Source organism: Xenopus laevis, chromosome 9_10L (genome assembly GCF_017654675.1).
Source record: "Xenopus laevis strain J_2021 chromosome 9_10L, Xenopus_laevis_v10.1, whole genome shotgun sequence".
Lineage (NCBI taxonomy): Eukaryota > Metazoa > Chordata > Amphibia > Anura > Pipidae > Xenopus > Xenopus laevis.
The window spans coordinates 137,764,671-137,789,192 of NC_054387.1; the positions used below are offsets into that span (position 1 = coordinate 137,764,671).

Here is a 24,522-nt window from a genome sequence, read left to right on the forward strand (position 1 = left end):
TTGACTCTTCCTACCCCATAGTGATTTTGCCTGTAGCCTGCTCTACAGAAATCCACACCAACCTGATGTTACTGTAACTGATGTGGTGTGTTCACAGGCAGGGAGCATTATGTGCAGGCTCAGCACAGGCAGGCAGGCCAGCAGCTGCAGTATCTCCTATTCATCCGGCTTCCATGCGCATGCTGAGAGTGCTGGGACATACAAACAGCCAGCAGAGGCAGCAGCGTCGGAGCAGAGAGGAGTGGGAGGGGCAGAGCCACAGTGTGAAAAAGGATGGAGGAGCGGTCCTAGAGCCCGCTGGATCAATCAGGAGCAGCAGCCCACTGACACTAAATAAAGAGCGGCCCGTCGGGAAAATGCCCGAACAGGCCAATTGCCAGTCCGGGCCTGGTCCCCACCGACCCCCACCAGGGTGAGTTATTACAGAGACGTTACACACTCTTGAAGGCCACTTGCTGGTCTGTTCCTTCAGTCGCCCCAACCAATCTGATTCCTTACCTCATTGTGCAGAGCTTCACGATGTGCAGTCTCAAAGCAAGAGAGATCGATGCAGACCAGTTTGAGCTCCCGACCCACTTCCTCGATCAGTAGCAGCATCAAGTCCAGGGAGCACTTGTCCAGGATCTGACACCACCGCTTACAGAAGGCGGGATTGGTTCTCCCCAAAGTAGGTGTATTGTTGTGATGCAGAAGCCTCTCGGTATCCTGCTTTCCCTTTAATAATCGGATAGAGACTCCGTGCAGGTGCTGTTCAATTTCTTTCTTCTTTAACCACAGTAATTCATAATATGCCTCCTTTGCACCTAATTTACTGAAGGTTTCCTCATAAGTTTCAGAGAATAAGATCCTCTGTACCTCTTCTCTGGTGAAATTTTCCCCTTGTGTGGTAGCAATTTTCTGGCTGCCGTCATCCATATCCTCCACGTCAAGGATTATAACGTTGTATTAGGGGTTCTCAGTACAAAAGGAGTAAAAGCCCTTATAGAGGGACCCGCACTCCAAAATCTTGTGTCACAGAATTTTTATTGATTCATCACTCGTGTATCCAACGTTACACCCTGGATTGTGTAGCTCTGAAAGGACTTAATGGACAGCAGGTTCTTAGAGAATTAAGGTTGAAATGATGTATCTATTGCAAATTCTATTTTCATAAAAAATATAAAAATATGTTGCAATATAGTTATTAAGACTTTTTCTCCTCAGATGGTGATAAAGTGTATCTGCCAGTTCAGGAAACTAAGAAAGTAATTAAGTAATCGATTCAACATATGGACTTTTACAAGTATTATGATGACACCTAGTGGTGACACTGTTAAAATGTTTTCACTTAATCTATTCATTGAAAAATGGATGCACCTATCACATGATTATGTTATGATGTCATTTTGGCGCCTTTTTTGTAATAGGAAATGAGGATTTCAATTTTTTTTTTTTTGAATCACTTGCACTTTATCCTTGATAAAGGCCCCAACGAGGGCCGAAACGTTGGATGCACGAGTGACGAATCAATAAAAATTCTGTGCCACAAGATTTTGGAGTGTGTGTCCCTCTATAAGTATTATACAACACTTTGGATTCGTCTGAATGTGGAATTTCCAAAAAGATATGGTTTTGGGGGTCAGTGTATTTTTTGTGTTTTTACACCGCAAAAACTGTAGTAAATGTGTTGCTTTTTTCAAATTACCTCAAGACAATTTGTATTCACTAACTTTATTTTGGGGTCTCTAAACACCAGATAATGGCGGTGGTGATCCTATGCACAATGGGCATCAAACTGTTCAGTGGGCCCTTGGCATTCATATTAAGAATGTTTTTTCTTGGTACCTTATGCTATGAGGGAGATAAGATGGTAAAAGTGAAAGCTTTGAGGCTATTTCATCAAAACTGACAATTTTGGGAAAGCACTGCGACTCAGTAGTTTGGAGCAGAAAGGCATGGGTACCCATTTTAGATTCGGTAGAATGTGTACTTTCCAAAAATATATGGTTTTGGGGGGTCAACATATATTTCGATGTTTTTACCCCACAATAAATGCAGTCAATATGCTGATTTTTCATTAGTTGAAGTTACCCACAGGACTATTTGTTTGCGCTAACTTCATTTTGGGGCCTCTAAATGCCACATGCTGTGGTAAACCTATGCACAGTGGGCACCAAACTGTTTGGAGGACCCCTGGCAATCATATTTAGGGTGCTTTTTCTTGGTACCTAATACAGTGTGGGATATGTGGACTAGCAAAATAAAATCTTTGAAGTGATTTTTCTGAATTTTGATAGATTTTTATAAAAAAACACTACGTTCAGACAAGCTTTGATGTTTGTTATTTAGGAGTAGAGAGACATAGTTACCCATTTTGGAATCAGCAGAATGTGTACTTTTCAAAAACATATGGTTTTCTGGGGTAAACCTACTGTTTCAGGATTTTTTGGCCTTGGAATCTAAAGTATGCTATTTTCTGCCTTAGTGCTTTCAAACTTCGTTAATTTACTGCCTGGACAGAAGTCCTAAATCTCCCTAAAACTCTACATATCTGATATTGGCACGTTAGCGAGACATGAGACTTTCCAAATCAGTTGGATTTTCATGCGTAAAATGAAATATGTTTTTGGTATAAATTCATATATTATGGAGAATAGGAATTTTTATTTTGTTTTGGTATTTAGAGATATAAATCTTTTTGCAGAGGTGGAAATACATGAAAATTCAGGCAGATTTAGAAAGCTCAGTTTCTCCAAAAAAAAACAAAAAACAATGTATTGTTTCCCTAGGTAAACTAAAGATTTCCCCACAGAAAATGCCCCTAAAGTGAGAGAGCAAAAAATGTTTCAAAAACGTCTGGAATTTCGTGCAACTGAAATTTGAAATTCTGCTGGCACTTAAATGCTGCACTGAAATCCATTTCTCAAAAGAGCAAACAGATTTTTTTATATTCAACTTTAAAAATCTGACATGGGGCTAGACATATTGTCAATTTCCCAGCTGCCCCTGGTCATGTGACTTGTGCCTGCACTTTAGGAGAGAAATGCTTTCTGGCAGGCTGCTGTTTTTCCTTCTCAATGTAACAGAATGTGTCTCAGTGGGACCTGGATTTTACTATTGAATGTTGTTCTTAGATCTACCAGGCAGCTGTTATCTTGTGTTAGGGAGCTGCTATCTGGTTACCTTCCCATTGTTCTGTTGTTTGGCTGCTGGGGGGGGAAAGGGAGGGGGTGATATCAGTCCAACTTGCAGTACAGCAGTAAAGAGTGACTGAAGGTTATCAGAGCACAAGTCACATGACTGGGGGCAGCTGCGAAACAGACAAAATGTCTAGCCCTATGTCAGATTTCAAAGTTGAATATAAAAAAATCTGTTTGCTCTTTTGAGAAATGGATTTCAGTGCAGAATTCTGCTGGAGCAGCGCTATTAACTGATTCATTTTGAAAAAAAAACATTTTTTCCCATGACAGTATCCCTTTAAGCACATTCCTTCTAAACGTACAATAATACTAATAACAATAACAATAATAATAAGAGAGCTGCAGTGAGCAGATGGAATATGTGGGTGCCCTTGTGAGTAGGACCCAGAAGCTCAGGATGAATGTATTAAAGAGTAAAGAGAAACCCTAAAAACCCCTCATTTGCTCCATTTCTACCATTTTCCTAAAATGTCCAATAATTGTCCCTAAACTATAAAACCTCTGGACGTGATCTCCACATAAAATAACTAAGAGAGTGTTTATGGGTAGCGATGGGCGAATTTATTCCGCGGTGAATACATTTGTGAATTTGAAGCGAAATTGAAGCCAATTTTGACGCTGGTGCCGATTACATTTGACCATTGACTTTAATGGGCGCTGGCACCAACTTTGACGCTAGTGAATTGTCGCCAGCGTCAAAATCACCATTTTGCTAATTTTTCTCCAGTTTTGCAAATTTCCCGGGAAATTTGCGAAATTTGTGGCGAAGCGAAATGGGAGGAATTTGCCCGTCACTACTTAGGGGCGACAGTTGGGGGTGAAACCTCTGAGTGAAACATTTAACCCCTCCAACACCAACGCGTTTGTGCTGCCGAAGCCTCAGGGAACCCACAGACTTGCCCCATTCGCCCACAATTTGCTCCTAATTAGGGAAAAAACCGCCTGTAGTTGTGACAGAAACCACTGGGACCTCTAGTGACCCAACAAGTCTGCTCCTTCTCCAGTCACTTGGTCTCCTCCTAAATCAGCTCCTCTCTGTCCCTCAATCCCTCTCTGCCCATAATTCTCTCACGTCTCACTGGGACACAGGCTCTCAGGCCTAACCAGGAAGTGCATTCGCTGGCTCCTCCCACACACAACATGAAACGCTCAGGAGGAGGCGACGCGACAAAGTTACTGATGTTGTGGGAGCGGCTGTTGAGCGGGGAGGCGCTTGTGGGAGCGCCAATCACAGCCTCTCTAGTCTAGTTCGCCCCGCCTCCAAGGCGGGACCGTGCGGCCCAGTCTGGGAGTTTCACGTCGAGTCCCGTGTGCTGTGACCTCACAATCTCGCGAGATGAGGCGAGTGACGTATGTATCAGCTGTCCGGAAGGAGTGAGTGAATTAAATGGTAACGGTGCAGCGGGACTATTAAGCGGGGATTGAGGACTGTGTCCTGGGAATGTCCCACTAGCGGGCGGTGTGGGTTATAGTAGAGCTCGCTTATGTAACAATTCCCCCAAATTCCTTGTGTAGGAAGAACAAGAGCCCGCGGGGGATTCAGCCGCGTGTATTTACCTGTCAGGGCGATGGTACAGTCCGTTTGTATGAGGATTCCTGAGGGTCGGAGCAGCCCATGACTGGACTGGGGGGGAGAGAGGCGTGGTTAGTGTTTGTGTAGCACTTGTGGGACTCGGCTCTGTTCTAAATTACAATATTATATTCCAATAAATGGACGGCAATTAAAGGAGACATAAAGGGTAAGTGAAAATGTCCTGATCATGGGGACAATAATGAATAATATATGGAGCTGCTTTTTACTTTGGCCTAAACATTAATATTCTCTTTACAATTGTCTCCTTATTGAGCTCCCCACAGATCTGCTCTTATTTCAGACGAGTTGGGCATGTCCCAGGGGCACAGCCAATCACAGCCCTGCGCTCACACTAGCACAGGCTTCAGTTCCCTATCAGGTCCTGCTAGCTGCTGATTGGTTCCTACAGCGCTGAGTCACTCCAGCTCCCGCACAGCCTGGGGAAGGAGGCGGCAGCAGCAGCAGCGAATGGAACAGAGGGGCGGGACTAGATGGGTTTTGACTGAAGCGTTTAATAAATCCGTCAGAAACACCACTTTTTTCAGCACGTCCATATTTAAAAGAGTACAATGCCCTGGCACACACTTGTTTTTCATATATGTCTCCTTTAAGCGCTTTGTAGTAGGTGATACAGGCAGCAAGTCCCTGCCCCGTAGAGCTTACAATCTAAGTAATGAAATATATTTTATTGTTGCTTCATAGTAGTTATAAAAAAATCAATGTTTTCCACCACTATGCTGTACAAGAAAAGTGTATGAAACATTTGGCTACTGACAGATGCCTGGGGGAAGGTGGGTGGGGTACAGGGGGCTATTCTTAAAGCTTACAGTCTATTTAAACCACCCGTAAAAGTCTATGGTAGGTCTCAGTGTGATGGGGGGGGGGGAATGCTTAAAACTCAGCTAGTGTCTTAGCAGAGACATTCATCAGTATTGTCTATTTTGTATTCACAACAAGTCGCTGGCTACAAGAAGCTCCATGTGTCGTTGCCCTTAGCCTTTCAACATCAGGTCCTGAGCAATGTCGTTATGATCAAATCAGACAACTTGTAACATTCCAGCATCTAAACAAACAAGGGGCACAAGATCAAATACCTTTGGCCATTTTTATCATCATCTGGGCAAAAAAAAAGAAGCTCATGGAATTGGGTTACCACCTGGGGGAATGGCAACTAAATCAATTGGCTTTCCTTATAATTCAGAAGCAACGGGGAACTGTTCTCTATAGACATAATGAAAAAATAAAAAGAGTTATGGTACTTGGATCCCAAATGACAAGGCCAAGGAGACAGATTCTTTCTCCAGCAAATGGAATTTCAACAAGGTTTCCCTTCAATTGCCCAGATCCCTCAAGCCACAGTAAAATTTAAAGAAGATCAGGCAGAGATAGTCCTAGTGGCTCATTGGTGGCCAAGAAGACTTTGACAGCTAGTTACATAGTTAAATTGGGTTGAAAAAAGACAAAGTCCATCAAGTTCAACCCCTCCAAATGAAAACCCAGCATCCCTACACACACCCCTCCCTACTTTTAATTAAAATTCTATATACCCATACCTATATTAACTATAGAGTTTAGTATCACAATAGCCTTTAATATTATGTCTGTCCAAAAAATCATCCAAGCCATTCTTAAAGGCATTAACTGAATCAGCCATCACAACATCACCCGGCAGTGCATTCCACAACCTCACTGTCCTGACTGTGAAGAACCCTCTACGTTGCTTCAAATGAAAGTTCTTTTCTTCTAGTCTAAAGGGGTGGCCTCTGGTACGGTGATCCACTTTATGGGTAAAAAGGTCCCCTGCCATTTGTCTATAATGTCCTCTAATGTACTTGTAAAGTGTAATCATGTCCCCTCGCAAGCGCCTTTTTTCCAGAGAAAACAACCCCAACCTTGACAGTCTACCCTCATAATTTAAGTCTTCCGTCCCTCTAACCAATTTAGTTGCACGTCTCTGCACTCTCTCCAGCTCATTTATATCCCTCTTAAGGACTGGAGTCCAAAACTGAACTGCATACTCCAGATGAGGCCTTACCAGGGACCTATAAAGAGGCATAATTATGTTTTCATCCCTTGAGTTAATGCCCTTTTTTATGCAAGACAGAACTTTATTTGCTTTAGTAGCCACAGAATGACACTGCCCAGAATTAGACAACGTGTTATCTACAAAGACCCCTAGATCCTTTTCATTTAAGGAAACTCCCAACACATTGCCATTTAGTGTATAACTTGCATTTATATTATTTTTGCCAAAGTGCATAACCTTGCATTTATCAACATTGAACCTCATTTTCCAGTTTGCTGCCCAGTTTTCCAGTTTAGACAGATCACTTTGCAAAGTGGCAGCATCCTGCATGGAACCTATAGTTCTGCACAATTTAGTATCATCTGCAAAAATAGAAACAGTACTTTCAATGCCCACCTCCAGGTCATTAATAAACAAGTTGAAAAGCAAGGGACCTAGTACAGAGCCCTGCGGTACTCCACTAACAACACTGGTCCAATTAGAAAATGTTCCATTTACCACCACTCTTTGTAGTCTATCTTTTAGCCAGTTCGCTATCCAGGTACAAATACTATGTTCCAGGCCAACATTCCTTAATTTAACCAGTAACCTTTTGTGTGGCACTGTATCAAATGCTTTAGCAAAGTCTAAGTAAATCACATCCACTGCCATCCCAGAATCGAGGTCTCTACTTACATTCTCGTAAAAAGAAATTAAGTTAGTCTGGCAAGATCTATTACGCATAAAACCATGCTGGCACAAACTCATAGTATTATGATTTGCTATGAAGTCCAGTATCTTATCCTTTATTAACCCTTCGAAAAGCTTTCCTAATACTGACGTCAGACTAACTGGCCTATAGTTTTGAGGCTGAGAACGGGATCCTTTTTTGAATAGAGGCACCACATTAGCAATTCGCCAGTCTCTTGGCACAATACCAGATCTCAATGAATCCTGAAAAATTAAGTAAAGAGGTTTGGCAATCACAGAGCTAAGCTCACTAATTACCCTGGGATGAATACCATCTGGCCCTGGACCTTTGTTAATCTTAACCTGTTCAAGTCTCTTTTGAATTTCTTCTTGTGTGAACCATGCATCATTAGTTGTATTACTAGAATTGGGAGTGTTAAGAAGGAAACCTTCACTTACTGGTTCTTCATTTGTGTAAACAGATGAAAAATACGAGTTCAGAATCTGCGCTTTTATTTTGTTTTCATCAACCAGCTGATCCCCCTCTGATAGTAAGGGTCCCACCCCTTCCTGCTTCATTTTTTTACTATTGACATATTTAAAAAATAATTTGGGATTTTTTTTACTGCTTGCTGCAATATCCTTTTCTATAGCAATTTTAGCTTGCCTTATAGCTTCTTTGCATGATTTATTGGCCTCCTTGTACCTTATAAATGTTTCGGCTGTACCAGCTAACTTGAAAGCCTTAAAAGCACGTCTTTTCTTACCCACCTCAACACCAACGCTTCTATTGAACCAAAAAGGTTTTGACTGTTCATCTTTGCAAAGAAATCAACCTCTCAGGCTTCCCAAATGGCCAAGATCTTCTAACTCAGGGCAATCTGATTCATCCCTGTCCAGACAGACAGGGCTTGGCTCTTAAAAGGTTAACTTTGGATTTCTCCGAAAGAGCAGTAGTGACACTCTTGGCTGCAAAGCCTCTATAATATAGAAGTACTTTTCAGCCTGGGAGAAATTCTCTTCCTGGTGTTCTGAGGTTGGAGTTAATCCAAAACCTCCCAGGTGGTGGATTTCTGCAGATGGTATTGAATCTAAACCTCAGCAATTCTGCCCTTAAAGGACACGTTACTGCAATTTCCCATTTCTCAGAAATCTGTTGCTAAGAGGCCTTGGATTCAAAGATTTTTCCAGGCCCTAAGAAGTCTGAGACAAGTAGCCAGACCTCAAGTTCCACCGTGGGATCTTAATCTTCTGCTCAACCACCTCTCTTCAACCTCCTTTGAGCCTCTGGAGAATGCTTCTCTCAAACTTAATCTGAAGATATGTTTCATGTTAGATATTTCTTTGGCTAGAAGATTGAGTGAGCTTCAGCCTTGTCTGTTGAAGCATAAAGTAGTTCTTAAAACTGCAGACATGTTCTTGCCTAAGGTCTTGTCTGTCTTCCACATGTCCCAAGATATTAGCCTTTTTTTCACATTTCAGATCAGGAGGTTAGGTGATACGCCTTAGATGTCGTCAGATACTGAAGATTTATCAGATTAGGAAGGTTAACGTCCCTTTGCTCATTCCTGGAGGTTTAAGAGCTTTCCAAGAGTACAACAGCTTGTTGCATTAAGCAATTTAATTACTTTGCTTATCTCCACAAATGAATTACCCTCTGAAATTAAGGCTGATTCTACCAGGGCTGCTTCGTGGGCTTTCTTTTCCAGGCATCATCAGGATATCAGCAGAGCAGCAGTTTGCTCGTCGTTGCACATATTTGTGAAATTTGATGGTTTCTCTAAAATTCTTCTTCCTTTGAAGCTTCAGTTTTGCAAGCTGCTTTAAGTATTAAGAAAAAGAATTATAGTCCTAACTTGGTGTCTGTACATCCCATTGTTCCCCACTGCCGCATGGAAGAAACAGGCAAGCGGAAAATCCTATCTTACCGTTTTTTTCCTGGTCTGGAACATGGCATAGGGCTGCTACGGGAGACTGTAGTAGGTTGAAAATGGCGGCCGGGGGTTGAATTAATTTTCTTATTGAATATTTCCTGTCCCGTTCACAGGATGGGGATTAACTGCCCCTTGATGTTCCAGTTCAGGAAAGGAAAAGTATAGTATCTTTCATTATCTGTAATCAGTGCATGGTAGGTCTCATTATGATGGGGGAGAGGTTTCTGTAACCAGGGCATGGTATTAGCCTGTAATTATGTATTTCCTTAATTGCAGGTCCATCAGAGATTTCAAGTGCCTGGCCCCGTAAATGAACAATTGACCAGAGAATCCCCCAAGAAGGAGATCCAATGCTAAATCAGTTTGCGCCAAATCTTTTGTGCATGAGGGGAATTAGCTGTGTTCTCCAGCACCATGAAGCACCATGGTTGTGATCTGTAGACGTCCATCTCTGGAGACTATTTGTGGCATCTAAAAGGGAGAGGATAAGGTGGCAACCTTAATGGAGAGAATGGCCCGTGTTACCACAGCCCTAACAGGCCGCACTATGTTTTGTCACCTGGATGCCCCTGCCAATGCTATAAGCGTGTGCAGAGATGCTGCCCAAGTGGTGGTTGCTGGCCGCAACATATTTAAGATCTATTCTATGGAAGAAGATCACTTTGTGGAAAAACTCAATCTCAGGGTGGGCCGTAAGCCTTCTCTTAACTTTAGTTGTGCCGATGTTGTCTGGCACCAAATGGATGACAATTTGTTGGCCACTGCTGCCACCAATGGTGTGGTGGTGACATGGAATCTGGGGAAGCCATCGCGTAATAAGCAGGACCAACTATTTACTGAGCACAAACGGACAGTCAACAAGGTCTGTTTCCATCCCACCGAGGTGTACATGCTGCTGAGCGGCTCACAGGACGGATACATGAAGTGCTTTGACCTGCGCAAAAAGGATTCTGTCAGCACCTTCTCAGGTGAATATGAACACTGTTTGGTGGCTTAGCCTCCCCCAACAACAGATCCGCTGCTATATATTCATATAGAATTCAAGGTTTTCCTATAAAATGCCTTTTGTCTGTAGCCTCCCCAAACATTAATTCACTGGTGCTGATCGCACATAGAGATTGTTCTGTAACTCCATAACCAGAAACTCTATTTGAATATTAGAAATCCGTCAGCTTTCCACTAATCCATTGGATAACTGAGAGCAAAGGCCCTGCTGGGGGTGTATCGTATCTGGTTAAAGGGGTAGTACGTCAAAGTCCTGTTCTTAGCAGCTTTTCATTACATTTTTTTTCATAGTTTTTAAATGATTTGTCATCTTCTTCTACCTTTTTCCCTTATTTACCTATCCGTTCAGGCAATGTGCTATAAATTAGACCCTAGCAACCAGCTGAAATTCCAAACTGGAGAGCAGCTGAATAAAAAAAGAATTCAAGAAAACAAAAAAGAAAATGTAGCCCAACTGAAACTTGTATTGCAATATCCCTGTTTCCATCTTACTAAAACTTACTGTAATGGTGAATTACTGCTGCAAGGAGCTCGGATCTTGTGCTCTAAATCAATGATGTTGCACATGGATTTTATAGACTTTCAATTGTAGCTTTACTTTTCAAGGGGTGCTTCACCCTTTTAATTATTTGCTTTTTTCCTTCTGACGCTTTCCAGCTTTCAAATGGGGTTCACTGACCCCATCTAAAAACAAATGATCTGTAAAGTGTTTTATTGCTCATCTTCCTATTCATATTCCAGTCTCCTATTCAAATCAGTGCATGGTTGCTAGGTCAGTTTGGACCCTAGCAACCAGACTGCTGAAACTGCAAAATGGGGAGCTGCTGAATAAAAAGCTAAATAACTCAAAAAACACAAATAATAAAAAAAATAAACCAACTGCAAATTGTCTCAGAATATCACTCTCTACATCATATTAATAGTTAAAGCAAAGGTTAACAACCCCTTTAAACAGCCTTGTTCTGCTTTATTTCAATGTGAAGGGGGACGTATTGGGGGCCAGACTGGTGCCTATATGATGAATACAACATTCATTTCATTCTCATTTAACCCAATTTGGCTTCTAACATGAAGTTTTATAATATATATTATAATACCATTATTCTTATTGAAATCATGTATTAAACAGCAGCAAGTCCAGTGTATTTATATAATGACATTCTCATGTCTCTCCTTTGCTATTGGTTTGTATTGCAGCTCAGATTTGTGGGCAGTGTATTCCTATTGGCATCTGTATAGAGATAATATTCTCATTTCTTCTTCTCATTTGCAGGTCAATCAGAAAGTGTTAGGGATGTGCAGTTCAGCATTCGGGACTACTTTACCTTTGCAGCCACCTTTGAGAATGGAAATGTTCAGCTGTGGGACATTCGCAGGCCGGATCGCTGTGAGCGCATGTTCACTGCCCACAATGGGCCAGTTTTCTGCTGCGACTGGCATCCTGAGGATAGGCAAGTACCCGTAGCTGTGCAGCAGTATATTAGGGTTAGGTGCCCCCTAATCATTTAATACATGTCATAATCATTAATGCACTAGTGGGAGGGCCGTTCCATGTATACACTAGTCTGTGCTGGAAGTTACATTCTGTATATTCTGTAATCACAGATCAGAGTGATTGTAGTATGCAGAGATCACTGCAGGTGGGTTTGATATTAATGAGTGTAGTTGTTACTGGTGGGACTGCTGGGTGTATGGTAATTGCTGATGGGTGATCACTGGTCGGAGGGCTATTCTAAGCACAGGGTAATCACTGGTTGGAGGGCCACTCTAAGCACAGGGTGATCACTGGTTGGAGGGCCACTCTAAGCACAGGGTGATCACTGGTTGGAGGGCCACTCTAAGCACAGGGTGATCACTGGTCGGAGGTCCATTCTAAGCACAGGGTGATCACTGGTTGGAGGGCCACTCTAAGCACAGGGTGATCACTGGTCGGAGGGCTATTCTAAGCACAGGGTGATCACTGGTTGGAGGGCCACTCTAAGCACAGGGTGATCACTGGTTGGAGGACTATTCTAAGCACAGGGTGATCACTGGTCGGAGGTCCATTCTAAGCACAGGGTGATCACTGGTTGGAGGGCCACTCTAAGCACAGGGTGATCACTGGTTGGAGGGCCACTCTAAGCACAGGGTGATCACTGGTTGGAGGACTATTCTAAGCACAGGGTGATCACTGGTCGGAGGTCCATTCTAAGCACAGGGTGATCACTGGTTGGAGGGCCACTCTAAGCACAGGGTGATCACTGGTTGGAGGGCTATTCTAAGCACAGGGTGATCACTGGTTGGAGGGCTATTCTAAGCGCAGGGTGATCACTGGTCGGAGGTCCATTCTAAGCACAGGGTGATCACTGGTTGGAGGGCTATTCTAAGCACAGGGTGATCACTGGTTGGAGGGCCACTCTAAGCACAGGGTGATCACTGGTTGGAGGGCCACTCTAAGCACAGGGTGATCACTGGTTGGAGGGCCACTCTAAGCACAGGGTGATCACTGGTCGGAGGTCCATTCTAAGCACAGGGTGATCACTGGTTGGAGGGCCACTCTAAGCACAGGGTGATCACTGGTTGGAGGACTATTCTAAGCACAGGGTGATCACTGGTCGGAGGTCCATTCTAAGCACAGGGTGATCACTGGTTGGAGGGCCACTCTAAGCACAGGGTGATCACTGGTTGGAGGGCCACTCTAAGCACAGGGTGATCACTGGTTGGAGGGCTATTCTAAGCACAGGGTGATCACTGGTTGGAGGGCTATTCTAAGCGCAGGGTGATCACTGGTCGGAGGTCCATTCTAAGCACAGGGTGATCACTGGTTGGAGGGCTATTCTAAGCACAGGGTGATCACTGGTCGGAGGGCTATTCTAAGCACAGGGTGATCACTGGTCGGAGGTCCATTCTAAGCACAGGGTGATCACTGGTTGGAGGGCCACTCTAAGCACAGGGTGATCACTGGTCGGAGGTCCATTCTAAGCACAGGGTGATCACTGGTCGGAGGGCCACTCTAAGCACAGGGTGATCACTGGTCGGAGGTCCATTCTAAGCACAGGGTGATCACTGGTTGGAGGGCCACTCTAAGCACAGGGTGATCACTGGTCGGAGGGCCACTCTAAGCACAGGGTGATCACTGGTTGGAGGGCTATTCTAAGCACAGGGTGATCACTGGTCGGAGGGCCACTCTAAGCACAGGGTGATCACTGATTGGAGGGCTATTCTAAGCACAGGGTGATCACTGGTCGGAGGTCCATTCTAAGCACAGGGTGATCACTGGTTGGAGGGCCACTCTAAGCACAGGGTGATCACTGGTTGGAGGGCTATTCTAAGCACAGGGTGATCACTGGTTGGAGGGCCACTCTAAGCACAGGGTGATCACTGGTTGGAGGGCCACTCTAAGCACAGGGTGATCACTGGTTGGAGGGCCACTCTAAGCACAGGGTGATCACTGGTCGGAGGTCCATTCTAAGCACAGGGTGATCACTGGTTGGAGGGCCACTCTAAGCACAGGGTGATCACTGGTTGGAGGACTATTCTAAGCACAGGGTGATCACTGGTCGGAGGTCCATTCTAAGCACAGGGTGATCACTGGTTGGAGGGCCACTCTAAGCACAGGGTGATCACTGGTTGGAGGGCCACTCTAAGCACAGGGTGATCACTGGTTGGAGGACTATTCTAAGCACAGGGTGATCACTGGTCGGAGGTCCATTCTAAGCACAGGGTGATCACTGGTTGGAGGGCCACTCTAAGCACAGGGTGATCACTGGTTGGAGGGCTATTCTAAGCACAGGGTGATCACTGGTTGGAGGGCTATTCTAAGCGCAGGGTGATCACTGGTCGGAGGTCCATTCTAAGCACAGGGTGATCACTGGTTGGAGGGCTATTCTAAGCACAGGGTGATCACTGGTCGGAGGGCTATTCTAAGCACAGGGTGATCACTGGTCGGAGGTCCATTCTAAGCACAGGGTGATCACTGGTTGGAGGGCCACTCTAAGCACAGGGTGATCACTGGTCGGAGGTCCATTCTAAGCACAGGGTGATCACTGGTCGGAGGGCCACTCTAAGCACAGGGTGATCACTGGTCGGAGGTCCATTCTAAGCACAGGGTGATCACTGGTTGGAGGGCCACTCTAAGCACAGGGTGATCACTGGTCGGAGGGCCACTCTAAGCACAGGGTGATCACTGGTTGGAGGGCTATTCTAAGCACAGGGTGATCACTGGTCGGAGGGCCACTCTAAGCACAGGGTGATCACTGATTGGAGGGCTATTCTAAGCACAGGGTGATCACTGGTCGGAGGTCCATTCTAAGCACAGGGTGATCACTGGTTGGAGGGCCACTCTAAGCACAGGGTGATCACTGGTTGGAGGGCTATTCTAAGCACAGGGTGATCACTGGTTGGAGGGCCACTCTAAGCACAGGGTGATCACTGGTTGGAGGGCCACTCTAAGCACAGGGTGATCACTGGTTGGAGGGCTATTCTAAGCGCAGGGTGATCACTGGTCGGAGGTCCATTCTAAGCACAGGGTGATCACTGGTTGGAGGGCCACTCTAAGCACAGGGTGATCACTGGTTGGAGGGCTATTCTAAGCACAGGGTGATCACTGGTCGGAGGTCCATTCTAAGCACAGGGTGATCACTGGTTGGAGGGCCACTCTAAGCACAGGGTGATCACTGGTTGGAGGGCCACTCTAAGCACAGGGTGATCACTGGTTGGAGGGCTATTCTAAGCACAGGGTGATCACTGGTTGGAGGGCTATTCTAAGCGCAGGGTGATCACTGGTCGGAGGTCCATTCTAAGCACAGGGTGATCACTGGTTGGAGGGCTATTCTAAGCACAGGGTGATCACTGGTCGGAGGGCTATTCTAAGCACAGGGTGATCACTGTTCGGAGGTCCATTCTAAGCACAGGGTGATCACTGGTTGGAGGGCCACTCTAAGCACAGGGTGATCACTGGTTGGAGGGCTATTCTAAGCACAGGGTGATCACTGGTTGGAGGGCTATTCTAAGCACAGGGTGATCACTGGTCGGAGGGCCACTCTAAGCACAGGGTGATCACTGGTTGGAGGGCCACTCTAAGCACAGGGTGATCACTGGTTGGAGGGCCACTCTAAGCACAGGGTGATCACTGGTTGGAGGGCTATTCTAAGCACAGGGTGATCACTGGTTGGAGGGCTATTCTAAGCGCAGGGTGATCACTGGTCGGAGGTCCATTCTAAGCACAGGGTGATCACTGGTTGGAGGTCCATTCTAAGCACAGGGTGATCACTGGTTGGAGGGCTATTCTAAGCACAGGGTGATCACTGGTCGGAGGTCCATTCTAAGCGCAGGGTGATCACTGGTCGGAGGTCCATTCTAAGCACAGGGTGATCACTGGTTGGAGGGCTATTCTAAGCACAGGGTGATCACTGGTTGGAGGGCTATTCTAAGCGCAGGGTGATCACTGGTCGGAGGGCTATTCTAAGCACAGCGTGATCACTGGTTGGAGGGCTATTCTAAGCGCAGGGTGATCACTGGTCGGAGGGCTATTCTAAGCGCAGGATTAGCACTGGTCGGAGGTCCATTCTAAGCACTGGGTGATCACTGGTTGGAGGGCCATTCTAAGCACTTAATTCACAAAGAATATTTTGGGAATATTTTTTGGATCATAAAAATAACTGTGACTGCTGTTTAAAGTTGGGTTTCGTACGTTGTGAGCCCACAGCAGACGTAGATTAATCATGGTGGCACCACAGGTAGTACTTACTGAGGATTCTCTATTTTTTTTTGCGGCTATCCAGGTAATTTTTGGGTTATCATGGATGGTGGGATGCACTACTAAACCAGAATTAATTAGTTAACTAGTAGTACTTTTTAACGTACTTTTGCTTTTTCCCTATCTCCAGAGGTTGGCTGGCTACCGGGGGCCGGGACAAGATGGTAAAAGTTTGGGATATGAACACAAATCGTGCAAAAGAAATTTACTGTGTGCAGACAATTGCTTCAGTTGCACGAGTTAAGTGGAGACCTGAGAGAAAGTATCACATTGGTACCTGCTCTATGATGGTGGACCATAACATATATGTGTGGGATGTGCGTCGGCCATTCATACCCTTTGCGACTTTTGAGGAACACAAGGATGTGACTACAGGAATCATATGGCGTCACATGCATGACCCATCCTTTTTGCTCTCCGGCTCAAAAGACAGTACCTTATACCAGCACATATTTAGAGACGCACGAAGACCTATAGACCGTGCGAATCCAGAGGGTCTTTGCTATGGTCTCTTTGGAGATCTGGCCTTTGCCGCTAAGGAAAGTCTGATATCCTCATCATCATCACATGACTCCAACAGAAAGCCTTATGACCGACGTCATCCAATCTTTTTCTTGAGGAGGCCAGACCCTACAGAACAATTTGAAAACATCTCTAGCGGTCTGAGCGTCTTTGAAGCTGGGGGTGGTGATATGGGATGGTTTGTAGCCACTGCAGAAAGGTACGCTTTGGCTGGACGCCCTCTTGCAGAGCTGTGTGACCACAATGCCAATGTGGCCAGGGATCTTAACAGGTGGCAGGTACGTTTTGGGATTTGTTACATTTGAATAGGCTTGAATTATATCATGGCATGAGTAATAAATGTGAAGTTAGAAGATGGGTTAAGTGGGGAGAGATACTTTAGGAAGCATTTTCAAAGGTTATGGCATTAGAAGGGGTTGAGCTGTAGGGTGACGCGTGTGAAATGGGGGATAAGACTGTAAAGAAAGAAGTGAAATGAGTTAGGGATGTAACATGATGGAGACCGAGAAGAGCTGGTTGAAGTTGTGGATGAGGATTTATGGGGAGAAAGGTGAAATAAAGATGTGGTTGTAGGGGGTATGATATTTTAAACGGGAGTGGGACTGTAAGAGACGATATTTTGAAACTGGGGATGAAGCTGTAGGGGAGGAAAGTTTGTGTAAATGATGAGTTGGGTAAAAGTTGAATTAATGAATTAGTCTAAAGGAACATGTACATGAAATTGGTGCTATCATCAAAGGGAAGTATAAAATGGAGTTTGAGGAAGAGATTTGTGAAATGGGATGATAGAATAGCAGAATAGAGAAGTGTAAATGGGACTGAGGCTGTTAGGGAAGATTTATGTGAATTGGAAATACGACTGTAGTAGAAGAGTTGGGAAGGTTGATGATGTTTGAGCTGTTGGGTGAAGTGGTGGGTATAATGGGCAGTGAGGCTTTGATGCAATTGAAAATTATGCTCTGTGGGAAGAGACAAGTGAAATTGGGGATCAGGTTGCAGGGAAGAGAAGGACACAGTGAGAATTGAGGCAATAGTGGAAGAGTAGGACAAGTACTTGGGGCCTGAGACTGTGCCTGTATGACCCGGCTTCCCCTGACTCCACCTCTGACTCCACCTCTGACTTACAAGAAGAGATGGAGAAGAAATGGAGTTTAAGGGTTCAAGGGAAAAGATGAAGCAATTGTGTTGTGGCAGAGATCTAAGGAAGGGATCTAGAACTGATAACCATGGAAGAGTTGGGAGCAAAAAGTGGAAGGCAAGATCTGTAGGAGAACGAGAAGAATGGAATGAGCTTTTATTTACTTGCCCTTTTAGTGGAACCACTTTATTCCTGTGAGGCAATTGACTGTTAATGTGTTTATTTTCAAGGTTGCTCAGACATGGACAATGTTGAGAATTATTTACTGCAGTCCAGGCACTGTTCCTCCTGCCAATCCAAACCATAGCTTGGGCAAAAGTGGCACTTCTTTACCTTTGCTGAACAGGTAGGCAACTGTATACTGCCCCAATGTACCACTACATGTACCATTTCCCTCTCTTCATGACCAACAGTTTTTGTTACAGTTTCAACCTGAAGGAGCTGCCGTCTGGGATAGTCGGTGAGTCTCGGCTGGAGCACAGTAAGGGAGACAGCCGAGCCGATAGCATTCTGATGGATCCCGCAGCCATTAATAATGATGGTAAGATTTAGGCTCTTTCTTTTCAATCTGGTGATTATCAGCCCAGCCTTATTGAACTACAACAGTGTGCATCTGTGCTAGTGAACATGGTGGGTAAGGCTGGGAGCTGGGCAGCTCTGGTAGCACTTCTGTCTTACCTGCCCACATTTTCTGCTATAGGTTAGGGTTGGTGTAGCTGAAACAAGGTCATTTTTTGCAATTTTTCATTTAAACATACTATTTAAACCTACTTGAAATTACTGATGAAACATGACAATTTTACACGGCTTACCAAAAGTGTCATTTTTCATATTATAATATATATTGAGAAAGGTCCCAAGAGGGACAGAAACGTTGGAGCACTGTGATGTGTGAAATGAAATAAAAAGACACTTGTTTTACTAAGGGAAGTGCTGGCCCAGGAATGCTTTATTCCAAATTTTGATTATATATATATATATATATATATTTCAATTTTGCTTGGATTGCTGTACGTTGATGTCAGCCAGTGGCTTAACCTTGACTCCACCATGCGGCAGTGACACAGACCACTCGTGTGCCGGCTGCACCAGAACTGCAATAGCAATAGCCGGACTTGGCTGGACTAACATAATGCTCCCACTGGATGGCTGCTTAGTAACAGGATCCGGTGCTACAGCTGCTCATTCCCTGTGTCTGATTGGCTAGTTGCTAACATAATGATGTGACTACTGTTAGTTACTAAAGGACTAGCTGTTCTCAGGGGGGTCAGTGCATGGGGTGTCACACCTGATGAATAGATCAGATCCAGTGATGCAGATTCTAATCCAGTGGTCGATAACTGTTCTTTCCACTTGGGCAGAAAATGAAGAGACTGAAGGCAGTGATGTTCCTGCTGATTACCTGCTTGGGGATGTGGAAGGAGATGAAGATGAACTGTATATGATGGACCAGGAACAGCCCCACAGTACGTTACATTTTCTCACTTGTATTAGGGAATAATTACTCAGCTGCGTGGGCCAAGCTATCTGTGTCTGAGTCGCCAGACTTTCTGCAACGTTGATCGGTACTGCGGCTGTGTGGGGAGTGGTCTCCTCTCATATATAGGGGTACATTGGGTTTCCTTTTACAAATAGGAGGGACTGGTTCTCTAGGACAGGGGTATTCTGGCTCTTTGGGGTGGGGTGTCCCCCAACAGATAATTCACACTGACTCTCTGGGCAGTCATGGGATTTGCAACTGAAGGCTCTTCTAGCTCTATGAAAAGGGTCACAGTTCTGCTGAATAATTCTGGAACATTCGGGAAACCCATTTGTTGCCTGCAGCTGCCTTATTTATGCTAAATATTCCCCAATGTCTGAGCCTTCATGCTATTTTCATGGAAAACTGGATGATAGTTGGAAGAGCTGGGATCAAACTCTAAATAAATTCACAACTGAGTCTGCTTTACAGTAGAACCTCCATTTTATGTTTTTCTTGGGACCAGAAAAAATGGTGTAAAATACAGGAAAACGGTAAACCAGGGAAATGTATATTATGCATAATATAAAAAAAAAACGTGTAAAATGAGGGGAAACTTAAAATCAGGGGATGTGAAATTGAGGTTTCACTGGAGATGGAGCCAAGTATCTCTCAGTGTTCACTAAGGTGGAGCCAGTTACCCTCAGTGAGATGGAGCCAAATAATGTTCTTTATTTATTTTGGAGGGGGCAGTTATTACTCAGTATACAGAATAGGAGTGTGGATTGGGGTGGGACCAGTTATTGTTAAGGTTTCCATGAGGTAGTACAAGACGAAACAGCACCACCTTCTTTTTAGAAATTAAAACGCCTTTATTGGAACCCTTTAGGGCATTACAGCAACGTTTCGGGTCACACCTGACCCTTTGTCAAGCTGGTGTCAGGTGTGACCCGAAACGTTGCTGTAATGCCCTAAAGGGTTCCAATAAAGGCGTTTTAATTTCTAAAAAGAAGGTGGTGCTGTTTCGTCTTGTACTACTAAGTGTATACCCGTGGAAAAGTGGCCACTGGATAACTTACACCACAAGAAAGAAAAAGCCAGGAGGCTGTGCTGACTACCTTGTATATACCAAAGGTTTCCATGAGGTGCAACTAAACCTAATATACTGTATATAATGTGTTGATTATAATGACTTGATGTGCAGTGAGCTGGTTTTGTTGTCTCTGTTGTCCCCAAGAGTAATGTTCATAGAATGTGAAGCCAATGATGCTGTTGCATTTCTTTTCTTCATTTAGCTGAGGAGCAGGAGTATGTCCTTCCTCAGGAGGGCTTCCCTCTACGTCATGAGATTATGGACAACCCCTCTGCTCTGGATCATCTGCAGGAGAAAGCAGACTCCCCACACGTGAGCGGCAACGAGGCAGAAACCGTGTCCCTTACTCCTGTGGAATCATTTTCTCTTATCTCTATCTCTCATGCCCTGTATGAGAACCGGCTCCCATCTGACTTCTTCAGTCCCACAGTTCGGGACATGTTGTGCTTCTATGCTGAGCAAGGAGATGTACAAATGGCTGCCTCAGTCCTTATTGTGCTGGGAGACAGAATCCGCAAAGAAATAGACGAGCAGACCCAGGTATCAAACAAAGGGCGTAACTACATATTACTGGGCCCCACAGCAGATTATTTTTCAGGCCCCAGGTTGACCAGTTTTACCAATATTTATTGAAATTGTATATTAATCAGGACCTCATGGGGCCCCTATACGTCAGGGTCTGCTTCCTCTATAATTACGCCCCTGTTTTCTGCTATATTATTATTTAGCATCTTGTCGGTATAATGAGGTGAGCTCCTGTATGTTGTTCCAATACACATGCAGAAAATTGTCTTCACATATTGGATAGAGCCCTAAATGTCTGCACCAAGCAGCAGCAGGTCCTGGAGAAGAACTATTTCACGCTCTGGTTGAGAAGAGACACAAGCACCTGAATAGGGTCACATTAAAACACATCTGCAAACTGGCTGCTTGGTTTTCAGCACAGGCCTTTGCAAAGTTCTCCAGGATTGATACTCGGCTTTAGCTGAGGCTGCATTTGGGAGGCAGGCGCTGTAAGAAGTAATTCCTACTTAAACTCATTGTATCCCTCCCTTTGACTTCTGTCCTGAGAGGATGGGAGGCCCTGATTAACAAGGATTTTCCTACTGTCGGTACATGAAGTTCCTTTTTTAAGGGCCACTCCTGCCATAAGACGAGGTGAGAACCTTACCTCCAGCAGCTGTGAGCGGCTAATTACAAAGGACGGCAAAAAGCCACCTCCTGGAACTTTAAGAGCTGAATCTTCGTTTTTTTAAACCGTAAATTTGGCTCCTCTAGTGCAAAGAGTGCTATGGTGCTCATTGTGCTGGCGATGCAGCCCCCCTTTGACCCGCTCCAGCACTAAACTTTCAAGCACAGAGGGGGGGGTGCATCGTGGCTGCCCCAGGATCGCTCCTGCTTCTTTTTCACAGTGGAGTCGTTCTCAAGGGTTTCCATTTTGAATGCATTTACCAGTGTATTTATACACTTCTTGTGTTAACTGTTTCTTGGCTCATATGTAGTTGTGTTGGTTTTGCCATATGCTTTGCTGTGCTCCAACAAGAGCTAGAGGCTTTAAATATATTCTCTTGCCTCCAGTGGTGTCTGAGCGTAACCCCAGATGCCAGAACTGATAGTGTGAGCCTGGGACTGAAGGATTTACTGGTAGGACCATTATGATGGAGCTGTGCTATAGGGTGATGCCAATTGTGGGTGTCTGCAGACCATTGTTTTTTAATATCACATGAACCTATTGATGACAATGCAGTAGATAACCTAATTAAGGCTTGACTTGGGGTGGGAAGTATTAAAAACATGTTGTGTTGTTGGGAATTCAATTTATAGATAATTTCATGATACCAATGTTTCCCACAATAATAATAAGCCAGTGTCTGTGATGTCATTGGTTAATTCCTTGTTGTTATAATGGGGCACAACTCCTGGGGTGTTTAGTACCCACACTAACACAAAGGTATTTGTGCTCATTCCTGAGTGATATTTTATTCTCCCCAGGAGCACTGGTTCACTTCTTACATTGACCTCCTTCAGCGATTTAAACTGTGGAATGTCTCCAACCAAGTGATTAAGCTGAGCACGTGCAGCTCCATCAACTGTCTCAACCAGGCCTCCACCACCCTGCATGTCAACTGCAGCAACTGCAAGCGGCCAATGAGCAACAAGGGATGGATTTGTGATAGGTGAGTTTGGGGTGCAGGAATAATCGGGGCGCTTGCTCTCTAGCAATGTCCTGAGTGTTCAGGAGGGAGAGGCTGGGGATGTGCAATGGATTTCTCCCAGTGCAGTCGCTACTTTTGCTTCCTTCACTGTTTTGAGGGCAGTGCTGTTTTTTGTACAGATGGGAGAGGGGTTCTTCCCCGGCTGTTTGGGGGCGTGGGTTGAATCTTTTCAGAGCAGGGATTCTCTCGTGTCTTGTGTCGTTTCTTTGCACATTGAGAATAGGCCCGGGGAGGAAGAATTCATTATTAGAATTAGGAAAGCTGGGTATATATATCATTTATATTTTTGTTTTGCTGTTCCCTCTCTCTCCTGTAGGTGCCGTCAGTGTGCCAGTATGTGTGCCGTGTGCCACCATGTGGTGAAGGGACTGTTTGTTTGGTGTCAGGGCTGCTGTCATGGGGGGCACCTGCAGCACATCATGAACTGGATGCAGAACAATTGCTACTGCCCCGCTGGATGTGGACATGTGTGTGAATACAGTTAATCCCTGTGGATGTGACTGGACACACACTGCCCCTATGAGCCAATGGAGATCTTCACTCGGCTGCCCATGTTTGTGCACTTTCTACATAGTATTCATCGTGAGCTCCAGGAACCTTCGCTTTTTGTGCAGAGGGGTCTTCTCACTCATCTCCAGCAGGTGAAAGCTCTGGCTTCCTCTAGACTTGCTTCTACTACTGTTACAGCTGCTGTGTATTGGAATCCAAGGCTCCAAGAGAAGTGTTTCCAGTTGGGCAGGTCCCAGGCTGAGACATAATTACACAGTAAGGGAATAATACAGGTAATCTTACAGGCCACAATGCCTGCGCTTATACTGGGGAACATTCTATCCTGTTAAACTGATAAATAAATGTTACTTACAGGGAGCTCCGATGAAGTCTTGTGACCAGTGCAGGATTAAAGGGGACCTGTCACCCAAACATAAAAATCTGTATAATAAAAGTCCTTTTCAAATTAAACATGAAATCCAATTTCTGTCTTATTTACCATAGCGACCAGGCAGTGGTTTGAACAAGAGGGGAATAGGAGAGGGCCGGCATAGAAAGGTATGTAATAAAAACTAACATTTTAGCCTCTCAGAACAATAGGTTTTCACTAGTGGGGCCAGTGAGACTCATTTTAAAGCTGGAAAGTGTTAGAAGACAAAGGCAAATAACTCTAAATCTCTAAAAATAGCAGGCGATTCTGTAATGTACATGTGTAGCACCCCTTTAAGCTCCATTTCACTGGTTAAAAACCTGTATAATAAAATTAAACATGAAAACCAAATTCTTTATCTTTTTTTTTTTTCCTAAGTGAAAAAAAAATCTGCTGTCAATCATATATTCCCTGCCCCACCTCTATGTTAAGACACACCAATCATTGCTGTACTTCCCTGATGTCACCACCCCCTCACATGCCCCTCCCTCCTCACTGTCTGTAATTGGGCAGCCTCTGCGAGGGCGTGTGCATCAGGTGCACTTTAAACTTTAATTTGACCAACTTGCACAATAAAATAGTATTTGGAATCCTCTCAGGTTTTTTTTAATAATTGATTTCCTTTGAAATTAAAGGAGAACTAAAGAAGTAGTTAGAAATGTTGTACATGATGTTTTGTGCTTCTGTACCAGCCCAAGGCAACCACAATCCTTTAGCAGTAAAGATCTGTGTCTCCAAAGATGCCCCAGTAGCTCCCCATCTTCTTTTCTGCTGATTCACTGATTCACATGCTCTGTGCTGCTGTCACTTACTGAGCTTAGGGAGCCACTCACAATATACAGTACACATAGAATAGAAATGTCACAATATAAGGCTGATTAGTAATTAATACACATCATTACTACATGGCAGCACAGAAACCAGTGCAATTAGCATCAGAATTGAATAATCAGCAAACCTGTAGCATCATCTTATATTACGGCCAGGGAAGCTCATTTTCTGCTGGATAATTAGTGACGAGCCCTAAGCTTAGCTTCTCAACAGCCAATCAG

The 24,522-nt window shown here is 44.6% G+C and overlaps 1 protein-coding gene across 5 annotated transcripts; it reads left to right on the plus strand.

Moving 5' to 3' along the window:
- Nucleotides 1-320: 320 nt before the first annotated feature.
- On the plus strand, nucleotides 321-23,816 carry wdr24.L (WD repeat domain 24 L homeolog). 5 transcript variants are annotated; one of them, XM_041575515.1, is made up of 11 exons: nucleotides 321-412; nucleotides 511-667; nucleotides 9,658-10,349; nucleotides 11,660-11,837; nucleotides 16,254-16,923; nucleotides 18,014-18,129; nucleotides 18,209-18,324; nucleotides 19,145-19,249; nucleotides 20,538-20,875; nucleotides 22,328-22,512; nucleotides 22,868-23,511. In XM_041575515.1, exons 3-11 carry the CDS (start codon nucleotides 9,884-9,886, stop codon nucleotides 23,034-23,036), a joined length of 2,343 nt encoding a protein of 780 aa, XP_041431449.1. In that variant the 5' UTR covers nucleotides 321-412; nucleotides 511-667; nucleotides 9,658-9,883; the 3' UTR covers nucleotides 23,037-23,511.
- Nucleotides 23,817-24,522: the final 706 nt, after the last annotated feature.

Bases quoted from the DNA above. Each gene is read 5' to 3' on its own strand.
- wdr24.L (XM_041575515.1), top strand. From the start codon at position 9,884: ATGGAGAGAATGGCCCGTGTTACCACAGCCCTAACAGGCCGCACTATG. The intron at 20,876-22,327 runs GTATCAAACAAA...TATTCTCCCCAG, and splicing joins AAATAGACGAGCAGACCCAG to GAGCACTGGTTCACTTCTTA. The intron at 22,513-22,867 runs GTGAGTTTGGGG...TCTCTCCTGTAG, and splicing joins AAGGGATGGATTTGTGATAG to GTGCCGTCAGTGTGCCAGTA.